Below are 17,803 nucleotides of genomic sequence, written 5' to 3'. Positions count from 1 at the left end.
CAGACACTGGACAATCCTGTCCAGACAGACACTGGACAATCCAGTCCAGACAGACACTGGACAATTCTGTCCAGACAGACACTGGACAATCCTGTCCAGACAGACACTGGACAATCCAGTCCAGAGAGACACTGGACAATCCTGTCAAGGCAGACACTGGACAATCCTGTCCAGACAGACACTGGACAATCCTGTCCAGACAGACACTGGACAATCCAGTCCAGACAGACACTGGACAATTCTGTCCAGACAGACACTGGACAATCCTGTCCAGACAGAGACTGGACAATTCTGTCCAGACAGACACTGGACAATCCTGTCCAGGCAGACACTGGACAATCCTGTCCAGACACTGGACAATCCTGTCCAGACAGACACTGGACAATCCAGTCCAGAGAGACCCTGGACAATCCTGTCAAGGCAGACACTGGACAATCCTGTCCAGACAGACACTGGACAATCCAGTCCAGACAGACACTGGACAATCCTGTCCAGGCAGACACTGGACAATTCTGTCCAGACAGACACTGGACAATCCTGTCCAGGCAGACACTGGACAATCCTGTCCAGACACTGGACAATCCTGTCCAGACAGACACTGGACAATCCAGTCCAGAGAGACACTGGACAATCCTGTCCAGACAGACACTGGACAATCCAGTCCAGAGAGACACTGGACAATCCTGTCCAGACACTGGACAATCCTGTCCAGACAGACACTGGACAATCCTGTCCAGACAGACACTGGACAATCCTGTCCAGACAGACACTGGACAATCCAGTCCAGACAGACACTGGACAATCCAGTCCAGACAGACACTGGACAATCCTGTCCAGGCAGACACTGGACAATCCTGTCCAGACAGACACTGGACAATCCTGTCCAGACAGACACCGGACAATCCTGTCCAGACAGACTCTGGATAATCCTGTACAGACACTGGACAATCCTGTCCAGACAGTGGACAATCCTGTCCAGACAGACACTGGACAATCCTGTCCAGACAGACACTGGACAATCCTGTCCAGACAGACACTGGACAATCCGGTCCAGACAGACACTGGACAATCCGGTCCAGACAGACACTGGACAATCCGGTCCAGACAGACACTGGACAATCCGGTCCAGACAGACACTGGACAATCCGGTCCAGACAGACTCTGGACAATCCTGTCCAGACAGACACTGGACAATCCGGTCCAGACAGACACTGGACAATCCTGTCCAGACAGACACTGGACAATCCGGTCCAGACAGACACTGGACAATCCGGTCCAGACAGACTCTGGACAATCCTGTCCAGACAGACTCTGGACAATCCTGTCCAGACAGACTCTGGACAATCCTGTCCAGACAGACACTGGACAATCCGGTCCAGACAGACACTGGACAATCCTGTCCAGACTCTGGACAATCCTGTCCAGACAGACACTGGACAATCCTGTCCAGACAGACACTGGACAATCTTGTCCAGACAGACACTGGACAATCTTGTCCAGACAGACACTGGACAATCCTGTCCAGACAGACACTGGACAAACCGGTCCAGACAGACACTGGACAATCCTGTCCAGACACTGGACAATCCTGTCCAGACAGACACTGGACAATCCGGTCCAGACAGACACTGGACAATCCTGTCCAGACAGACACTGGACAATCCTGTCCAGACAGACACTGGACAATCCTGTCCAGACAGACACTGGACAATCCTGTCCAGACAGACACTGGACAATCCCGTCCAGACAGACACTGGACAATCCGGTCCAGACTGACTCTGGACAATCCTGTCCAGACAGACACTGGACAATCCGGTCCAGACAGACACTGGACAATCCTGTCCAGACTCTGGACAATCCTGTCCAGACAGACACTGGACAATCCGGTCCAGACAGACACTGGACAATCCTGTCCTGACACTGGACAATCCTGTCCAGACAGACACTGGACAATCCGGTCCAGACAGACACTGGACAATCCTGTCCAGACAGACACTGGACAATCCTGTCCAGACAGACACTGGACAATCCTGTCCAGACAGACACTGGACAATCTTGTCCAGACACTGGACAATCCTGTCCAGACAGACACTGGACAATCCGGTCCAGACAGACACTGGACAATCCTGTCCAGACAGACACTGGACAATCCTGTCCAGACAGACACTGGACAATCCTGTCCAGACAGACACTGGACAATCCTGTCCAGACAGACACTGGACAATCCCGTCCAGACAGACACTGGACAATCCGGTCCAGACAGACTCTGGACAATCCTGTCCAGACAGACACTGGACAATCCGGTCCTGACAGACACTGGACAATCCTGTCCAGACTCTGGACAATCCTGTCCAGACAGACACTGGACAATCCTGTCCAGACAGACACTGGACAATCCTGTCCAGACAGACACTGGACAATCCTGTCCAGACAGACACTGGACAATCCGGTCCAGACAGGCACTGGACAATCCGGTCCAGACAGACACTGGACAATCCTGTCCAGACACTGGACAATCCTGTCCAGACAGACACTGGACAATCCAGTCCAGACAGACACTGGACAATCCTGTCCAGACAGACACTGGACAATCCTGTCCAGACAGACACTGGACAATCCTGTCCAGACAGACACTGGACAATCCCGTCCAGACAGACACTGGACAATCCGGTCCAGACAGACTCTGGACAATCCTGTCCAGACAGACACTGGACAATCCGGTCCTGACAGACACTGGACAATCCTGTCCAGACTCTGGACAATCCTGTCCAGACAGACACTGGACAATCCTGTCCAGACAGACACTGGACAATCCTGTCCAGACAGACACTGGACAATCCTGTCCAGACAGACACTGGACAATCCTGTCCAGACAGACACTGGACAATCCGGTCCAGACAGGCACTGGACAATCCGGTCCAGACAGACACTGGACAATCCTGTCCAGACACTGGACAATCCTGTCCAGACAGACACTGGACAATCCGGTCCAGACAGACTCTGGACAATCCTGTCCAGACAGACACTGGACAATCCTGTCCAGACAGACACTGGACAATCCTGTCCAGACAGACACTGGACAATCCTGTCCAGACAGACACTGGACAATCCTGTCCAGACAGACACTGGACAATCCGGTCCAGACAGACACTGGACAATCCTGTCCAGACAGACACTGGACAATCCTGTCCAGACAGACTCTGGACAATCCTGTCCAGACAGACACTGGACAATCCTGTCCAGACAGACACTGGACAATCCTGTCCAGACAGACACTGGACAATCCGGTCCAGACAGACACTGGACAATGCTGTCCAGACAGACACTGGACAATCCTGTCCAGACACTGGACAATCCTGTCCAGACAGACACTGGACAATCCTGTCCAGACAGACACTGGACAATCCTGTCCAGACAGACACTGGACAATCCGGTCCAGACAGACACTGGACAATCCTGTCCAGACAGACACTGGACAATCCTGTCCAGACACTGGACAATCCTGTCCAGACAGACACTGGACAATCCGGTCCAGACAGACACTGGACAATCCTGTCCAGACAGACACTGGACAATACGGTCCAGACAGACACTGGACAATCCTGTCCAGACTCTGGACAATCCTGTCCAGACAGACACTGGACAATCCTGTCCAGACAGACACTGGACAATCCTGTCCAGACAGACACTGGACAATCCTGTCCAGACAGACACTGGACAATCCGGTCCAGACACTGGACAATCCGGTCCAGACGGTGGTGAGTGGCAGCGTGGGCGATGGTGACCCCTGTCCTTGCCCACCCCAGACACAGCGCTGACCCGACTCGGTGATACGGGAGGGCCCGTAGGTCCAGCAGCAGCTTCGGAGCCTGGAGGTGGCGGCAGGAACCGGTCCACCCCGGTGAACCGTACGGCAGGAGCAGTGCCGCACGGTGGCAGAAAGGCCTTGTTACCCGCACACCGCTCTCTTCCCAATGGAGACCGTCTTGTGCAAGCTGCTGTTCAGCGGGTGGGTCTGACGTCGGCCTGATTTCCCGTCGGAGTGACACAAGATTGGAATGCCTGATGGGATGCCAGTGGCCAGCCGGTTTAATAAGCATTCATAAAATGCAAATTAATACAATTAGCCGCCAGCCAGGGCAAAGGCTGACCCACCATTAACTCGCCATTGGGAGAATCGAAACGAGATTTTACTGCCGGTGGATTTCCGACTTTTTGGTTCCCGCGAGATTCCCTGCCCCCGCCCGGGATGGGTGAATTCCCCCCAGCGTCTCGTTCACAAGACGGTACCCGGGAAATGGAAACCGATGGGTCCGCACGGCCCCAATTCCAGATCCTCCCATATCGGCCCTGACACAGAACTCCAGACTCCCTAATGTACCGTCAGAATGCCCATCAATCTTTCCTGTTGTTGTGTGAAACAAAATGACCCTCCGCAGACCGATTATCAAATCCTTGGCAGTACACTTTGTAAAATGTGTACTGTTCCATTAAAAACTGGCAGAGGAGATTAAATGGGCCCAGCGCTAAAATATCAGATCCATAACAGACACCATTTAAAACCTTACCTTCCTGCATCGCTCATGGATAGGAAGCTCGGCTCCCTGAATCTCACTTACTTGGTGTTGAGAGGTTCGATTTGCTTGTAGTACTGGTGCATGGTGTGATACAGCAAGCCCACAATGGTCATCTGTGCTGCAAAGGGGGGGAAGGGAGACACAAATCCAACAGCAACAGGTTAAGGGCAATCATCTCACACCTTGAGAGCACATTTTGTCTTGTGGCCGCTTGACCACCTATTAATTAGCACTCAGTCTTCTGTAGTTCCACATGTTAACTCTAATCGGATGCCATTGTGCCAACTGGCCTGATGGTCAGGCCTTGTGGCAATGACGCCAGTTGTATTACACATGAAGATCCCATTCAGCTGTTACCTCCCACGCCCAATTGTCAAATTCCACCCAAAGGTGGCTGTCACTAAAAATAGACAAGCTTGTGAAAGATCCATCAGCATTAGAGGGTTTAATAGGAAGAGCACGAGTCACCAAAACATCCAACCGTATCGTAAAGTTTCAGAAGTTATAGCCCAGAGTGAGTGATGGAACAGGACGAAAAGCAGCTTGCAGCATTTTAATTTGTCGCTCCTCACTGTCTTGGTTCAAACACTGGTATTGGTCACGTTGTTTCCATTCCGCACACACGTTCCGACTGTTGATTAACTCTCACCCCAAGAGCAGATTAGTTTGGGATTGTAAAACCCCAAACTCTCTCATGCAAAGAATCTTTCTTTAATCAGGACACGTGGAATCCGAGTAAAAACAAGAAGAAAGTTTTATTTATAAACGATATATTGTTTGCGTGGGCAAGCTTGACACTTGCCGGTCAAGCCCTAGTGGGTCCCCCTGGATTGATGCTGGCCGATCTGATATACACCGGGTGATTGAGATTCCCCGCCCATAGCAGAGAGAGCCCGTACTGCGCGAGGGGCATGGGGAAGACACGCATTCCCACCCCGTAGGTCCCGTGAGGGATATTAAACTTCCTTTGCCTGTTTCTTTTTCAGCCCAAGGAAATGGCGCACTCTGAGAAATGTCACGTTATATTCCCTCCCACCTCCCGACTAACCCCTCGGCCATATGATTCCAGTGGGGCGCGAACGGCCAAGTCGGCAAATTCCGCAAATGTCACAAAGCCGGGGAGATGGAGCGGGGGTGGGAACTCCCCCCTCCCGCCCATCCCAACCACGCACCCAAACGCCGCGCTGCCCCCCCACCCACCATTGAGTATGCAGCGAGGGGTTGTGATCTGGAATGCACCCCAGAAGCAGGGGTGGCTCGATAGGAACTTTCAAAAGGGACTGGGATGAATCGTTGAACAGAGCAATATATGGACAGGCTAAAGGAAACCCACGCCAGCCGACCTGCGCGACCCACGCCAGCCGACCTGCGCAACCCACGCCAGCCGACCTGCGCGATCCACGCCAGCCGACCTGCGCGACCCACGCCAGCCGACCTGCGCGACCCACGCCAGCCGACCTGCGCGATCCACGCCAGCCGACCTGCGCGACCCACGCCAGCCGACCTGCGCGACCCACGCCAGCCGACCTGCGCGACCCACGCCAGCCGACCTGCGCGACCCACGCCAGCCGACCTGCGCGATCCACGCCAGCCGACCTGCGCGACCCACGCCAGCCGACCTGCGCGACCCACGCCAGCCGACCTGCGCGACCCACGCCAGCCGACCTGCGCGACCCACGCCAGCCGACCTGCGCGACCCACGCCAGCCGACCTGCGCGACCCACGCCAGCCGACCTGCGCGACCCACGCCAGCCGACCTGCGCGACCCACGCCAGCCGACCTGCGCGACCCACGCCAGCCGACCTGCGCGACCCACGCCAGCCGACCTGCGCGACCCACGCCAGCCGACTTGCGCGACCCACGCCAGCCGACCTGCGCGACCCACGCCAGCCGACGTGCGCGACCCACGCCAGCCGACCTGCGCGACCCACGCCAGCCGACCTGCGCGACCCACGCCAGCCGACCTTTCGACCCACACCAGCCGACCTGCGCGACCCACGCCAGCCGACCTTTCGACCCACGCCAGCCGACCTGCGCGACCCACGCCAGCCGACCTGCGCGACCCACACCAGCCGACCTGCGCGACCCACGCCAGCCGACCTTTCGACCCACGCCAGCCGACCTGCGCGACCCACGCCAGCCGACCTGCGCGACCCACGCCAGCCGACCTGCGCGACCCACGCCAGCCGACCTGCGCGACCCACGCCAGCCGACCTGCGCGACCCACGCCAGCCGACCTTTCGACCCACACCAGCCGACCTGCGCGACCCACGCCAGCCGACCTGCGCGACCCACGCCAGCCGACCTGCGCGACCCACGCCAGCCGACCTGCGCGACCCACGCCAGCCGACCTGCGCGACCCACGCCAGCCGACCTGCGCGATCCACGCCAGCCGACCTGCGCGACCCACGCCAGCCGACCTGCGCGACCCACGCCAGCCGACCTGCGCGACCCACGCCAGCCGACCTGCGCGACCCACGCCAGCCGACCTGCGCGATCCACGCCAGCCGACCTGCGCGACCCACGCCAGCCGACCTGCGCGACCCACGCCAGCCGACCTGCGCGACCCACGCCAGCCGACCTTCGCGACCCACGCCAGCCGACCTGCGCGACCCACGCCGGCCGACCTTTCGACCCACACCAGCCGACCTGCGCGACCCACGCCAGCCGACCTGCGCGACCCACGCCAGCCGACCTTCAGGACCCACGCCAGCCGACCTTTGCGACCCACGCCAGCCGACCTTCGCGACCCACGCCAGCCGACCTGCGCGACCCACGCCGGCCGACCTTTCGACCCACACCAGCCGACCTGCGCGACCCACGCCAGCCGACCTGCGCGACCCACGCCAGCCGACCTTCAGGACCCACACCAGCCGACCTGCGCGACCCACGCCAGCCGACCTTCGCGACCCACGCCAGCCGACCTTCGCGACCCACGCCAGCCGACCTTCGCGACCCACGCCAGCCGACCTTCAGGACCCACGCCAGCCGACCTTCAGGACCCACGCCAGCCGACCTTCGCGACCCACGCCAGCCGACCTTCGCGACCCACGCCAGCCGACCTTCGCGACCCACGCCAGCCGACCTTCGCGACCCACGCCAGCCGACCTGCGCGACCCACGCCAGCCGACCTGCGTGACCCACGCCAGCCGACCTTCAGGACCCACGCCAGCCGACCTGCGCGACCCACGCCAGCCGACCTGCGCGACCCACGCCAGCCGACCTGCGCGACCCACGCCAGCCGACCTGCGCGACCCACGCCAGCCGACCTGCGCGATCCACGCCAGCCGACCTGCGCGACCTACGCCAGCCGACCTGCGCGGCCCACGCCAGCCGACCTGCGCGACCCACACCGGTCGACCTGCGTGACCCACGCCAGCCGACCTGCGTGACCCACGCCAGCCGACCTGCGCGACCCACGCCAGCCGACCTGCGCGGCCCACACCGGTCGACCTGCGTGACCCACGCCAGCCGACCTGCGTGACCCACGCCGGCCGACCTGCGCGACCCACGCCAGCCGACCTGCGTGACCCACGCCAGCCGACCTGCGCGATCCACGCCAGCCGACCTGCGCGACCCACGTCAGCCGACCTTCAGGACCCACGCCAGCCGACCTTCGCGACCCACGCCAGCCGACCTTCAGGACCCACGCCAGCCGACCTTCGCGACCCACGCCAACCGTCCTGCGCGGCCCACACCGGTCGACCTGCGTGACCCACGCCAGCCGACCTGCGTGACCCACGCCGGCCGACCTTCGCGACCCACGGCAGCCGACCTGCGCGATCCACGCCAACCGTCCTGCGCGGCCCACACCGGTCGACCTGCGTGACCCACGCCAACCGTCCTGCGCGGCCCACGCCAGCCGACCTGCGTGACCCACGCCAGCCGACCTGCGTGACCCACGCCAGCCGACCTGCGCGACCCACGCCAGCCGACCTTTGCGATCCACGCCAGCCGACCTGCGCGACCCACGCCAACCGTCCTGCGCGGCCCACACCGGTCGACCTGCGTGACCCACGCCAACCGTCCTGCGCGGCCCACACCGGTCGACCTGCGCGACCCACGCCAACCGTCCTGCGCGGCCCACACCGGTCGACCTACGTGACCCACGCCAACCGTCCTGCGCGACCCACGCCAGCCGACCTGCGCGATCCACGCCGGCCGACCTGCGCGATCCACGCCAGCCGACCTGCGCGACCCACGCCGGCCGACCTTTCGACCCACACCAGCCGACCTGCGCGACCCACGCCAGCCGACCTGCGCGACCCACGCCAGCCGACCTTCAGGACCCACACCAGCCGACCTGCGCGACCCACGCCAGCCGACCTTCGCGACCCACGCCAGCCGACCTTCGCGACCCACGCCAGCCGACCTTCGCGACCCACGCCAGCCGACCTTCAGGACCCACGCCAGCCGACCTTCAGGACCCACGCCAGCCGACCTTCGCGACCCACGCCAGCCGACCTGCGCGACCCACGCCAGCCGACCTTCGCGACCCACGCCAGCCGACCTGCGCGACCCACGCCAGCCGACCTGCGCGATCCACGCCAGCCGACCTGCGCGACCTACGCCAGCCGACCTGCGCGGCCCACGCCAGCCGACCTGCGCGACCCACGCCAGCCGACCTGCGCGATCCACGCCAGCCGACCTGCGCGACCTACGCCAGCCGACCTGCGCGATCCACGCCAGCCGACCTGCGCGACCCACGCCAGCCGACCTGCGCGACCCACGCCAGCCGACCTGCGCGACCCACGCCAGCCGACCTGCGCGACCCACGCCAGCCGACCTGCGCGACCCACGCCAGCCGACCTGCGCGACCCACGCCAGCCGACCTGCGCGACCCACGCCAGCCGACCTGCGCGACCCACGCCAGCCGACCTGCGCGACCCACGCCAGCCGACCTGCGCGACCCACGCCAGCCGACCTGCGCGACCCACGCCAGCCGACTTGCGCGACCCACGCCAGCCGACCTGCGCGACCCACGCCAGCCGACGTGCGCGACCCACGCCAGCCGACCTGCGCGACCCACGCCAGCCGACCTGCGCGACCCACGCCAGCCGACCTTTCGACCCACACCAGCCGACCTGCGCGACCCACGCCAGCCGACCTTTCGACCCACGCCAGCCGACCTGCGCGACCCACGCCAGCCGACCTGCGCGACCCACACCAGCCGACCTGCGCGACCCACGCCAGCCGACCTTTCGACCCACGCCAGCCGACCTGCGCGACCCACGCCAGCCGACCTGCGCGACCCACGCCAGCCGACCTGCGCGACCCACGCCAGCCGACCTGCGCGACCCACGCCAGCCGACCTGCGCGACCCACGCCAGCCGACCTTTCGACCCACACCAGCCGACCTGCGCGACCCACGCCAGCCGACCTGCGCGACCCACGCCAGCCGACCTGCGCGACCCACGCCAGCCGACCTGCGCGACCCACGCCAGCCGACCTGCGCGACCCACGCCAGCCGACCTGCGCGATCCACGCCAGCCGACCTGCGCGACCCACGCCAGCCGACCTGCGCGACCCACGCCAGCCGACCTGCGCGACCCACGCCAGCCGACCTGCGCGACCCACGCCAGCCGACCTGCGCGATCCACGCCAGCCGACCTGCGCGACCCACGCCAGCCGACCTGCGCGACCCACGCCAGCCGACCTGCGCGACCCACGCCAGCCGACCTTCGCGACCCACGCCAGCCGACCTGCGCGACCCACGCCGGCCGACCTTTCGACCCACACCAGCCGACCTGCGCGACCCACGCCAGCCGACCTGCGCGACCCACGCCAGCCGACCTTCAGGACCCACGCCAGCCGACCTTTGCGACCCACGCCAGCCGACCTTCGCGACCCACGCCAGCCGACCTGCGCGACCCACGCCGGCCGACCTTTCGACCCACACCAGCCGACCTGCGCGACCCACGCCAGCCGACCTGCGCGACCCACGCCAGCCGACCTTCAGGACCCACACCAGCCGACCTGCGCGACCCACGCCAGCCGACCTTCGCGACCCACGCCAGCCGACCTTCGCGACCCACGCCAGCCGACCTTCGCGACCCACGCCAGCCGACCTTCAGGACCCACGCCAGCCGACCTTCGCGACCCACGCCAGCCGACCTTCGCGACCCACGCCAGCCGACCTTCAGGACCCACGCCAGCCGACCTTCGCGACCCACACCAGCCGACCTTCGCGACCCACGCCAGCCGACCTTCAGGACCCACGCCAGCCGACCTTCGCGACCCACGCCAGCCGACCTTCGCGACCCACGCCAGCCGACCTTCGCGACCCACGCCAGCCGACCTTCGCGACCCACGCCAGCCGACCTGCGCGACCCACGCCAGCCGACCTGCGTGACCCACGCCAGCCGACCTTCAGGACCCACGCCAGCCGACCTGCGCGACCCACGCCAGCCGACCTGCGCGACCCACGCCAGCCGACCTGCGCGACCCACGCCAGCCGACCTGCGCGACCCACGCCAGCCGACCTGCGCGATCCACGCCAGCCGACCTGCGCGACCTACGCCAGCCGACCTGCGCGGCCCACGCCAGCCGACCTGCGCGACCCACACCGGTCGACCTGCGTGACCCACGCCAGCCGACCTGCGTGACCCACGCCAGCCGACCTGCGCGACCCACGCCAGCCGACCTGCGCGGCCCACACCGGTCGACCTGCGTGACCCACGCCAGCCGACCTGCGTGACCCACGCCAGCCGACCTGCGCGATCCACGCCAGCCGACCTGCGCGACCCACGTCAGCCGACCTTCAGGACCCACGCCAGCCGACCTTCGCGACCCACGCCAGCCGACCTTCAGGACCCACGCCAGCCGACCTTCGCGACCCACGCCAACCGTCCTGCGCGGCCCACACCGGTCGACCTGCGTGACCCACGCCAGCCGACCTGCGTGACCCACGCCGGCCGACCTTCGCGACCCACGGCAGCCGACCTGCGCGATCCACGCCAACCGTCCTGCGCGGCCCACACCGGTCGACCTGCGTGACCCACGCCAACCGTCCTGCGCGGCCCACGCCAGCCGACCTGCGTGACCCACGCCAGCCGACCTGCGTGACCCACGCCAGCCGACCTGCGCGACCCACGCCAGCCGACCTTTGCGATCCACGCCAGCCGACCTGCGCGACCCACGCCAACCGTCCTGCGCGGCCCACACCGGTCGACCTGCGTGACCCACGCCAACCGTCCTGCGCGGCCCACACCGGTCGACCTGCGCGACCCACGCCAACCGTCCTGCGCGGCCCACACCGGTCGACCTACGTGACCCACGCCAACCGTCCTGCGCGACCCACGCCAGCCGACCTGCGCGATCCACGCCAGCCGACCTGCGCGACCCACGCCGGCCGACCTTTCGACCCACACCAGCCGACCTGCGCGACCCACGCCAGCCGACCTGCGCGACCCACGCCAGCCGACCTTCAGGACCCACACCAGCCGACCTGCGCGACCCACGCCAGCCGACCTTCGCGACCCACGCCAGCCGACCTTCGCGACCCACGCCAGCCGACCTTCGCGACCCACGCCAGCCGACCTTCAGGACCCACGCCAGCCGACCTTCAGGACCCACGCCAGCCGACCTTCGCGACCCACGCCAGCCGACCTGCGCGACCCACGCCAGCCGACCTTCGCGACCCACGCCAGCCGACCTGCGCGACCCACGCCGGCCGACCTTTCGACCCACACCAGCCGACCTGCGCGACCCACGCCAGCCGACCTGCGCGACCCACGCCAGCCGACCTTCAGGACCCACGCCAGCCGACCTTTGCGACCCACGCCAGCCGACCTTCGCGACCCACGCCAGCCGACCTGCGCGACCCACGCCGGCCGACCTTTCGACCCACACCAGCCGACCTGCGCGACCCACGCCAGCCGACCTGCGCGACCCACGCCAGCCGACCTTCAGGACCCACACCAGCCGACCTGCGCGACCCACGCCAGCCGACCTTCGCGACCCACGCCAGCCGACCTTCGCGACCCACGCCAGCCGACCTTCGCGACCCACGCCAGCCGACCTTCAGGACCCACGCCAGCCGACCTTCAGGACCCACGCCAGCCGACCTTCGCGACCCACGCCAGCCGACCTTCGCGACCCACGCCAGCCGACCTTCGCGACCCACGCCAGCCGACCTTCGCGACCCACGCCAGCCGACCTGCGCGACCCACGCCAGCCGACCTGCGTGACCCACGCCAGCCGACCTTCAGGACCCACGCCAGCCGACCTGCGCGACCCACGCCAGCCGACCTGCGCGACCCACGCCAGCCGACCTGCGCGACCCACGCCAGCCGACCTGCGCGACCCACGCCAGCCGACCTGCGCGATCCACGCCAGCCGACCTGCGCGACCTACGCCAGCCGACCTGCGCGGCCCACGCCAGCCGACCTGCGCGACCCACACCGGTCGACCTGCGTGACCCACGCCAGCCGACCTGCGTGACCCACGCCAGCCGACCTGCGCGACCCACGCCAGCCGACCTGCGCGGCCCACACCGGTCGACCTGCGTGACCCACGCCAGCCGACCTGCGTGACCCACGCCAGCCGACCTGCGCGATCCACGCCAGCCGACCTGCGCGACCCACGTCAGCCGACCTTCAGGACCCACGCCAGCCGACCTTCGCGACCCACGCCAGCCGACCTTCGCGACCCACGCCAGCCGACCTTCAGGACCCACGCCAGCCGACCTTCGCGACCCACGCCAACCGTCCTGCGCGGCCCACACCGGTCGACCTGCGTGACCCACGCCAGCCGACCTGCGTGACCCACGCCGGCCGACCTTCGCGACCCACGGCAGCCGACCTGCGCGATCCACGCCAACCGTCCTGCGCGGCCCACACCGGTCGACCTGCGTGACCCACGCCAACCGTCCTGCGCGGCCCACGCCAGCCGACCTGCGTGACCCACGCCAGCCGACCTGCGTGACCCACGCCAGCCGACCTGCGCGACCCACGCCAGCCGACCTTTGCGATCCACGCCAGCCGACCTGCGCGACCCACGCCAACCGTCCTGCGCGGCCCACACCGGTCGACCTGCGTGACCCACGCCAACCGTCCTGCGCGGCCCACACCGGTCGACCTGCGCGACCCACGCCAACCGTCCTGCGCGGCCCACACCGGTCGACCTACGTGACCCACGCCAACCGTCCTGCGCGACCCACGCCAGCCGACCTGCGCGATCCACGCCAGCCGACCTGCGCGACCCACGCCGGCCGACCTTTCGACCCACACCAGCCGACCTGCGCGACCCACGCCAGCCGACCTGCGCGACCCACGCCAGCCGACCTTCAGGACCCACACCAGCCGACCTGCGCGACCCACGCCAGCCGACCTTCGCGACCCACGCCAGCCGACCTTCGCGACCCACGCCAGCCGACCTTCGCGACCCACGCCAGCCGACCTTCAGGACCCACGCCAGCCGACCTTCAGGACCTACGCCAGCCGACCTTCAGGACCCACGCCAGCCGACCTTCGCGACCCACGCCAGCCGACCTTCGCGACCCACGCCAGCCGACCTTCGCGACCCACGCCAGCCGACCTTCGCGACCCACGCCAGCCGACCTGCGCGACCCACGCCAGCCGACCTGCGTGACCCACGCCAGCCGACCTTCAGGACCCACGCCAGCCGACCTGCGCGACCCACGCCAGCCGACCTGCGCGACCCACGCCAGCCGACCTGCGCGACCCACGCCAGCCGACCTGCGCGACCCACGCCAGCCGACCTGCGCGATCCACGCCAGCCGACCTGCGCGACCTACGCCAGCCGACCTGCGCGGCCCACGCCAGCCGACCTGCGCGACCCACACCGGTCGACCTGCGTGACCCACGCCAGCCGACCTGCGTGACCCACGCCAGCCGACCTGCGCGACCCACGCCAGCCGACCTGCGCGGCCCACACCGGTCGACCTGCGTGACCCACGCCAGCCGACCTGCGTGACCCACGCCAGCCGACCTGCGCGATCCACGCCAGCCGACCTGCGCGACCCACGTCAGCCGACCTTCAGGACCCACGCCAGCCGACCTTCGCGACCCACGCCAGCCGACCTTCAGGACCCACGCCAGCCGACCTTCGCGACCCACGCCAACCGTCCTGCGCGGCCCACACCGGTCGACCTGCGTGACCCACGCCAGCCGACCTGCGTGACCCACGCCGGCCGACCTTCGCGACCCACGGCAGCCGACCTGCGCGATCCACGCCAACCGTCCTGCGCGGCCCACACCGGTCGACCTGCGTGACCCACGCCAACCGTCCTGCGCGGCCCACGCCAGCCGACCTGCGTGACCCACGCCAGCCGACCTGCGTGACCCACGCCAGCCGACCTGCGCGACCCACGCCAGCCGACCTTTGCGATCCACGCCAGCCGACCTGCGCGACCCACGCCAACCGTCCTGCGCGGCCCACACCGGTCGACCTGCGTGACCCACGCCAACCGTCCTGCGCGGCCCACACCGGTCGACCTGCGCGACCCACGCCAACCGTCCTGCGCGGCCCACACCGGTCGACCTACGTGACCCACGCCAACCGTCCTGCGCGACCCACGCCAGCCGACCTGCGCGATCCACGCCAACCGTCCTGCGCGGCCCACACCGGTCGACCTGCGTGACCCACGCCAACCGTCCTGCGCGGCCCACACCGGTCGACCTGCGTGACCCACGCCAGCCGACCTGCGCGACCCACGCCAGCCGACCTTTGCGATCCACGCCAGCCGACCTGCGCGACCCACGCCAGCCGACCTGCGCGACCCACGCCAGCCGACCTGCGCGACCCACACCAGCCGACCTTCGGGACCCACGCCAGCCGACCTGCGCGACCCACGCCAGCCGTCCTGCGCGGCCCACACCGGTCGACCTGCGTGACCCACGCCAACCGTCCTGCGCGGCCCACACCGGTCGACCTGCGTGACCCACGCCAGCCGACCTGCGCGACCCACGCCAGCCGACCTTTGCGATCCACGCCAGCCGACCTGCGCGACCCACGCCAGCCGACCTTTGCGATCCACGCCAGCCGACCTGCGCGACCCACGCCAGCCGACCTTTGCGATCCACGCCAGCCGACCTGCGCGACCCACGCCAGCCGACCTTTGCGATCCACGCCAGCCGACCTGCGCGACCCACGCCAGCCGACCTTTGCGATCCACGCCAGCCGACCTGCGCGACCCACGCCAGCCGACCTGCGCGATCCACGCCAGCCGACCTGCGCGACCCACGCCAGCCGACCTGCGCGATCCACGCCAGCCGACCTTTGCGATCCACGCCAGCCGACCTGCGCGACCCACGCCAGCCGACCTGCGCGATCCACGCCAGCCGACCTGCGCGACACACGCCAGCCGACCTGCGCGACCCACGCCAGCCGACCTGCGTGACCCACGCCAGCCGACCTGCGTGACCCACGCCAGCCGACCTGCGCGACCCACGCCAGCCGACCTTTGCGATCCACGCCAGCCGACCTGCGCGACCCACGCCAACCGTCCTGCGCGGCCCACACCGGTCGACCTGCGTGACCCACGCCAACCGTCCTGCGCGGCCCACACCGGTCGACCTGCGCGACCCACGCCAACCGTCCTGCGCGGCCCACACCGGTCGACCTGCGTGACCCACGCCAACCGTCCTGCGCGACCCACGCCAGCCGACCTGCGCGATCCACGCCAACCGTCCTGCGCGGCCCACACCGGTCGACCTGCGTGACCCACGCCAACCGTCCTGCGCGGCCCACACCGGTCGACCTGCGTGACCCACGCCAGCCGACCTGCGCGACCCACGCCAGCCGACCTTTGCGATCCACGCCAGCCGACCTGCGCGACCCACGCCAGCCGACCTGCGCGACCCACGCCAGCCGACCTGCGCGACCCACACCAGCCGACCTTCGGGACCCACGCCAGCCGACCTGCGCGACCCACGCCAGCCGTCCTGCGCGGCCCACACCGGTCGACCTGCGTGACCCACGCCAACCGTCCTGCGCGGCCCACACCGGTCGACCTGCGTGACCCACGCCAGCCGACCTGCGCGACCCACGCCAGCCGACCTTTGCGATCCACGCCAGCCGACCTGCGCGACCCACGCCAGCCGACCTTTGCGATCCACGCCAGCCGACCTGCGCGACCCACGCCAGCCGACCTTTGCGATCCACGCCAGCCGACCTGCGCGACCCACGCCAGCCGACCTTTGCGATCCACGCCAGCCGACCTGCGCGACCCACGCCAGCCGACCTTTGCGATCCACGCCAGCCGACCTGCGCGACCCACGCCAGCCGACCTGCGCGATCCACGCCAGCCGACCTGCGCGACCCACGCCAGCCGACCTGCGCGATCCACGCCAGCCGACCTTTGCGATCCACGCCAGCCGACCTGCGCGACCCACGCCAGCCGACCTGCGCGATCCACGCCAGCCGACCTGCGCGACACACGCCAGCCGACCTGCGCGACCCACGCCAGCCGACCTGCGCGATCCATGCCAGCCGACCTGCGCGACCCACGCCAGCCGACCTGCGCGATCCATGCCAGCCGACCTGCGCGATCCACGCCAGCCGACCTGCGCGATCCATGCCAGCCGACCTTTGCGACCCACGCCAGCCGACCTGCGCGACCCACGCCAGCCGACCTGCGCGATCCATGCCAGCCGACCTGCGCGACCCACGCCAGCCGACCTGCGCGATCCATGCCAGCCGACCTGCGCGATCCACGCCAGCCGACCTGCGCGATCCATGCCAGCCGACCTTTGCGACCCACGCCAGCCGACCTGCGCGACCCACGCCAGCCGACCTGCGCGATCCACGCCAGCCGACCTGCGCGATCCACGCCAGCCGACCTGCGCGATCCACGCCAGCCGACCTTTGCGATCCACGCCAGCCGACCTGCGCGATCCACGCCAGCCGACCTGCGCGATCCACACCAGCCGACCTTCGCGACCCACACCAGCCGACCTTTGCGATCCACGCCAGCCGACCTGCGCGATCCACACCAGCCGACCTGCGCGATCCATGCCAGCCGACCTGCGCGACCCACGCCAGCCGACCTGCGCGACCCACGCCAGCCGACCTGCGCGACCCACGCCAGCCGACCTTCGCGACCCACGCCAGCCGACCTGCGCGATCCACGCCAGCCGACCTGCGCGATCCACGCCAGCCGACCTGCGCGATCCACGCCAGCCGACCTGCGCGATCCACGCCAGCCGACCTTTGCGATCCACGCCAGCCGACCTGCGCGATCCACGCCAGCCGACCTGCGCGAT

General features: G+C 67.3%; 1 protein-coding gene across 2 annotated transcripts in view; it reads right to left on the bottom strand.

The window, feature by feature from the left end:
- Positions 1-17,803, bottom strand: part of adgrd1 (adhesion G protein-coupled receptor D1) — an 850,441-nt gene that overhangs the window by 604,420 nt on the left and 228,218 nt on the right. For both annotated transcript variants that reach the window (XM_072517886.1, XM_072517956.1), the window contains one exon: positions 4,620-4,695. In XM_072517886.1, coding sequence (XP_072373987.1) covers positions 4,620-4,695 — 76 coding nt within the window. The remainder of the gene's footprint in view (positions 1-4,619; positions 4,696-17,803) is intronic.

Source organism: Scyliorhinus torazame, chromosome 1, assembly GCF_047496885.1.
Source record: "Scyliorhinus torazame isolate Kashiwa2021f chromosome 1, sScyTor2.1, whole genome shotgun sequence".
NCBI classification, from domain to species: Eukaryota; Metazoa; Chordata; class Chondrichthyes; order Carcharhiniformes; family Scyliorhinidae; genus Scyliorhinus; species Scyliorhinus torazame.
This window is presented reverse-complemented; position numbering and strand designations above follow the sequence as displayed.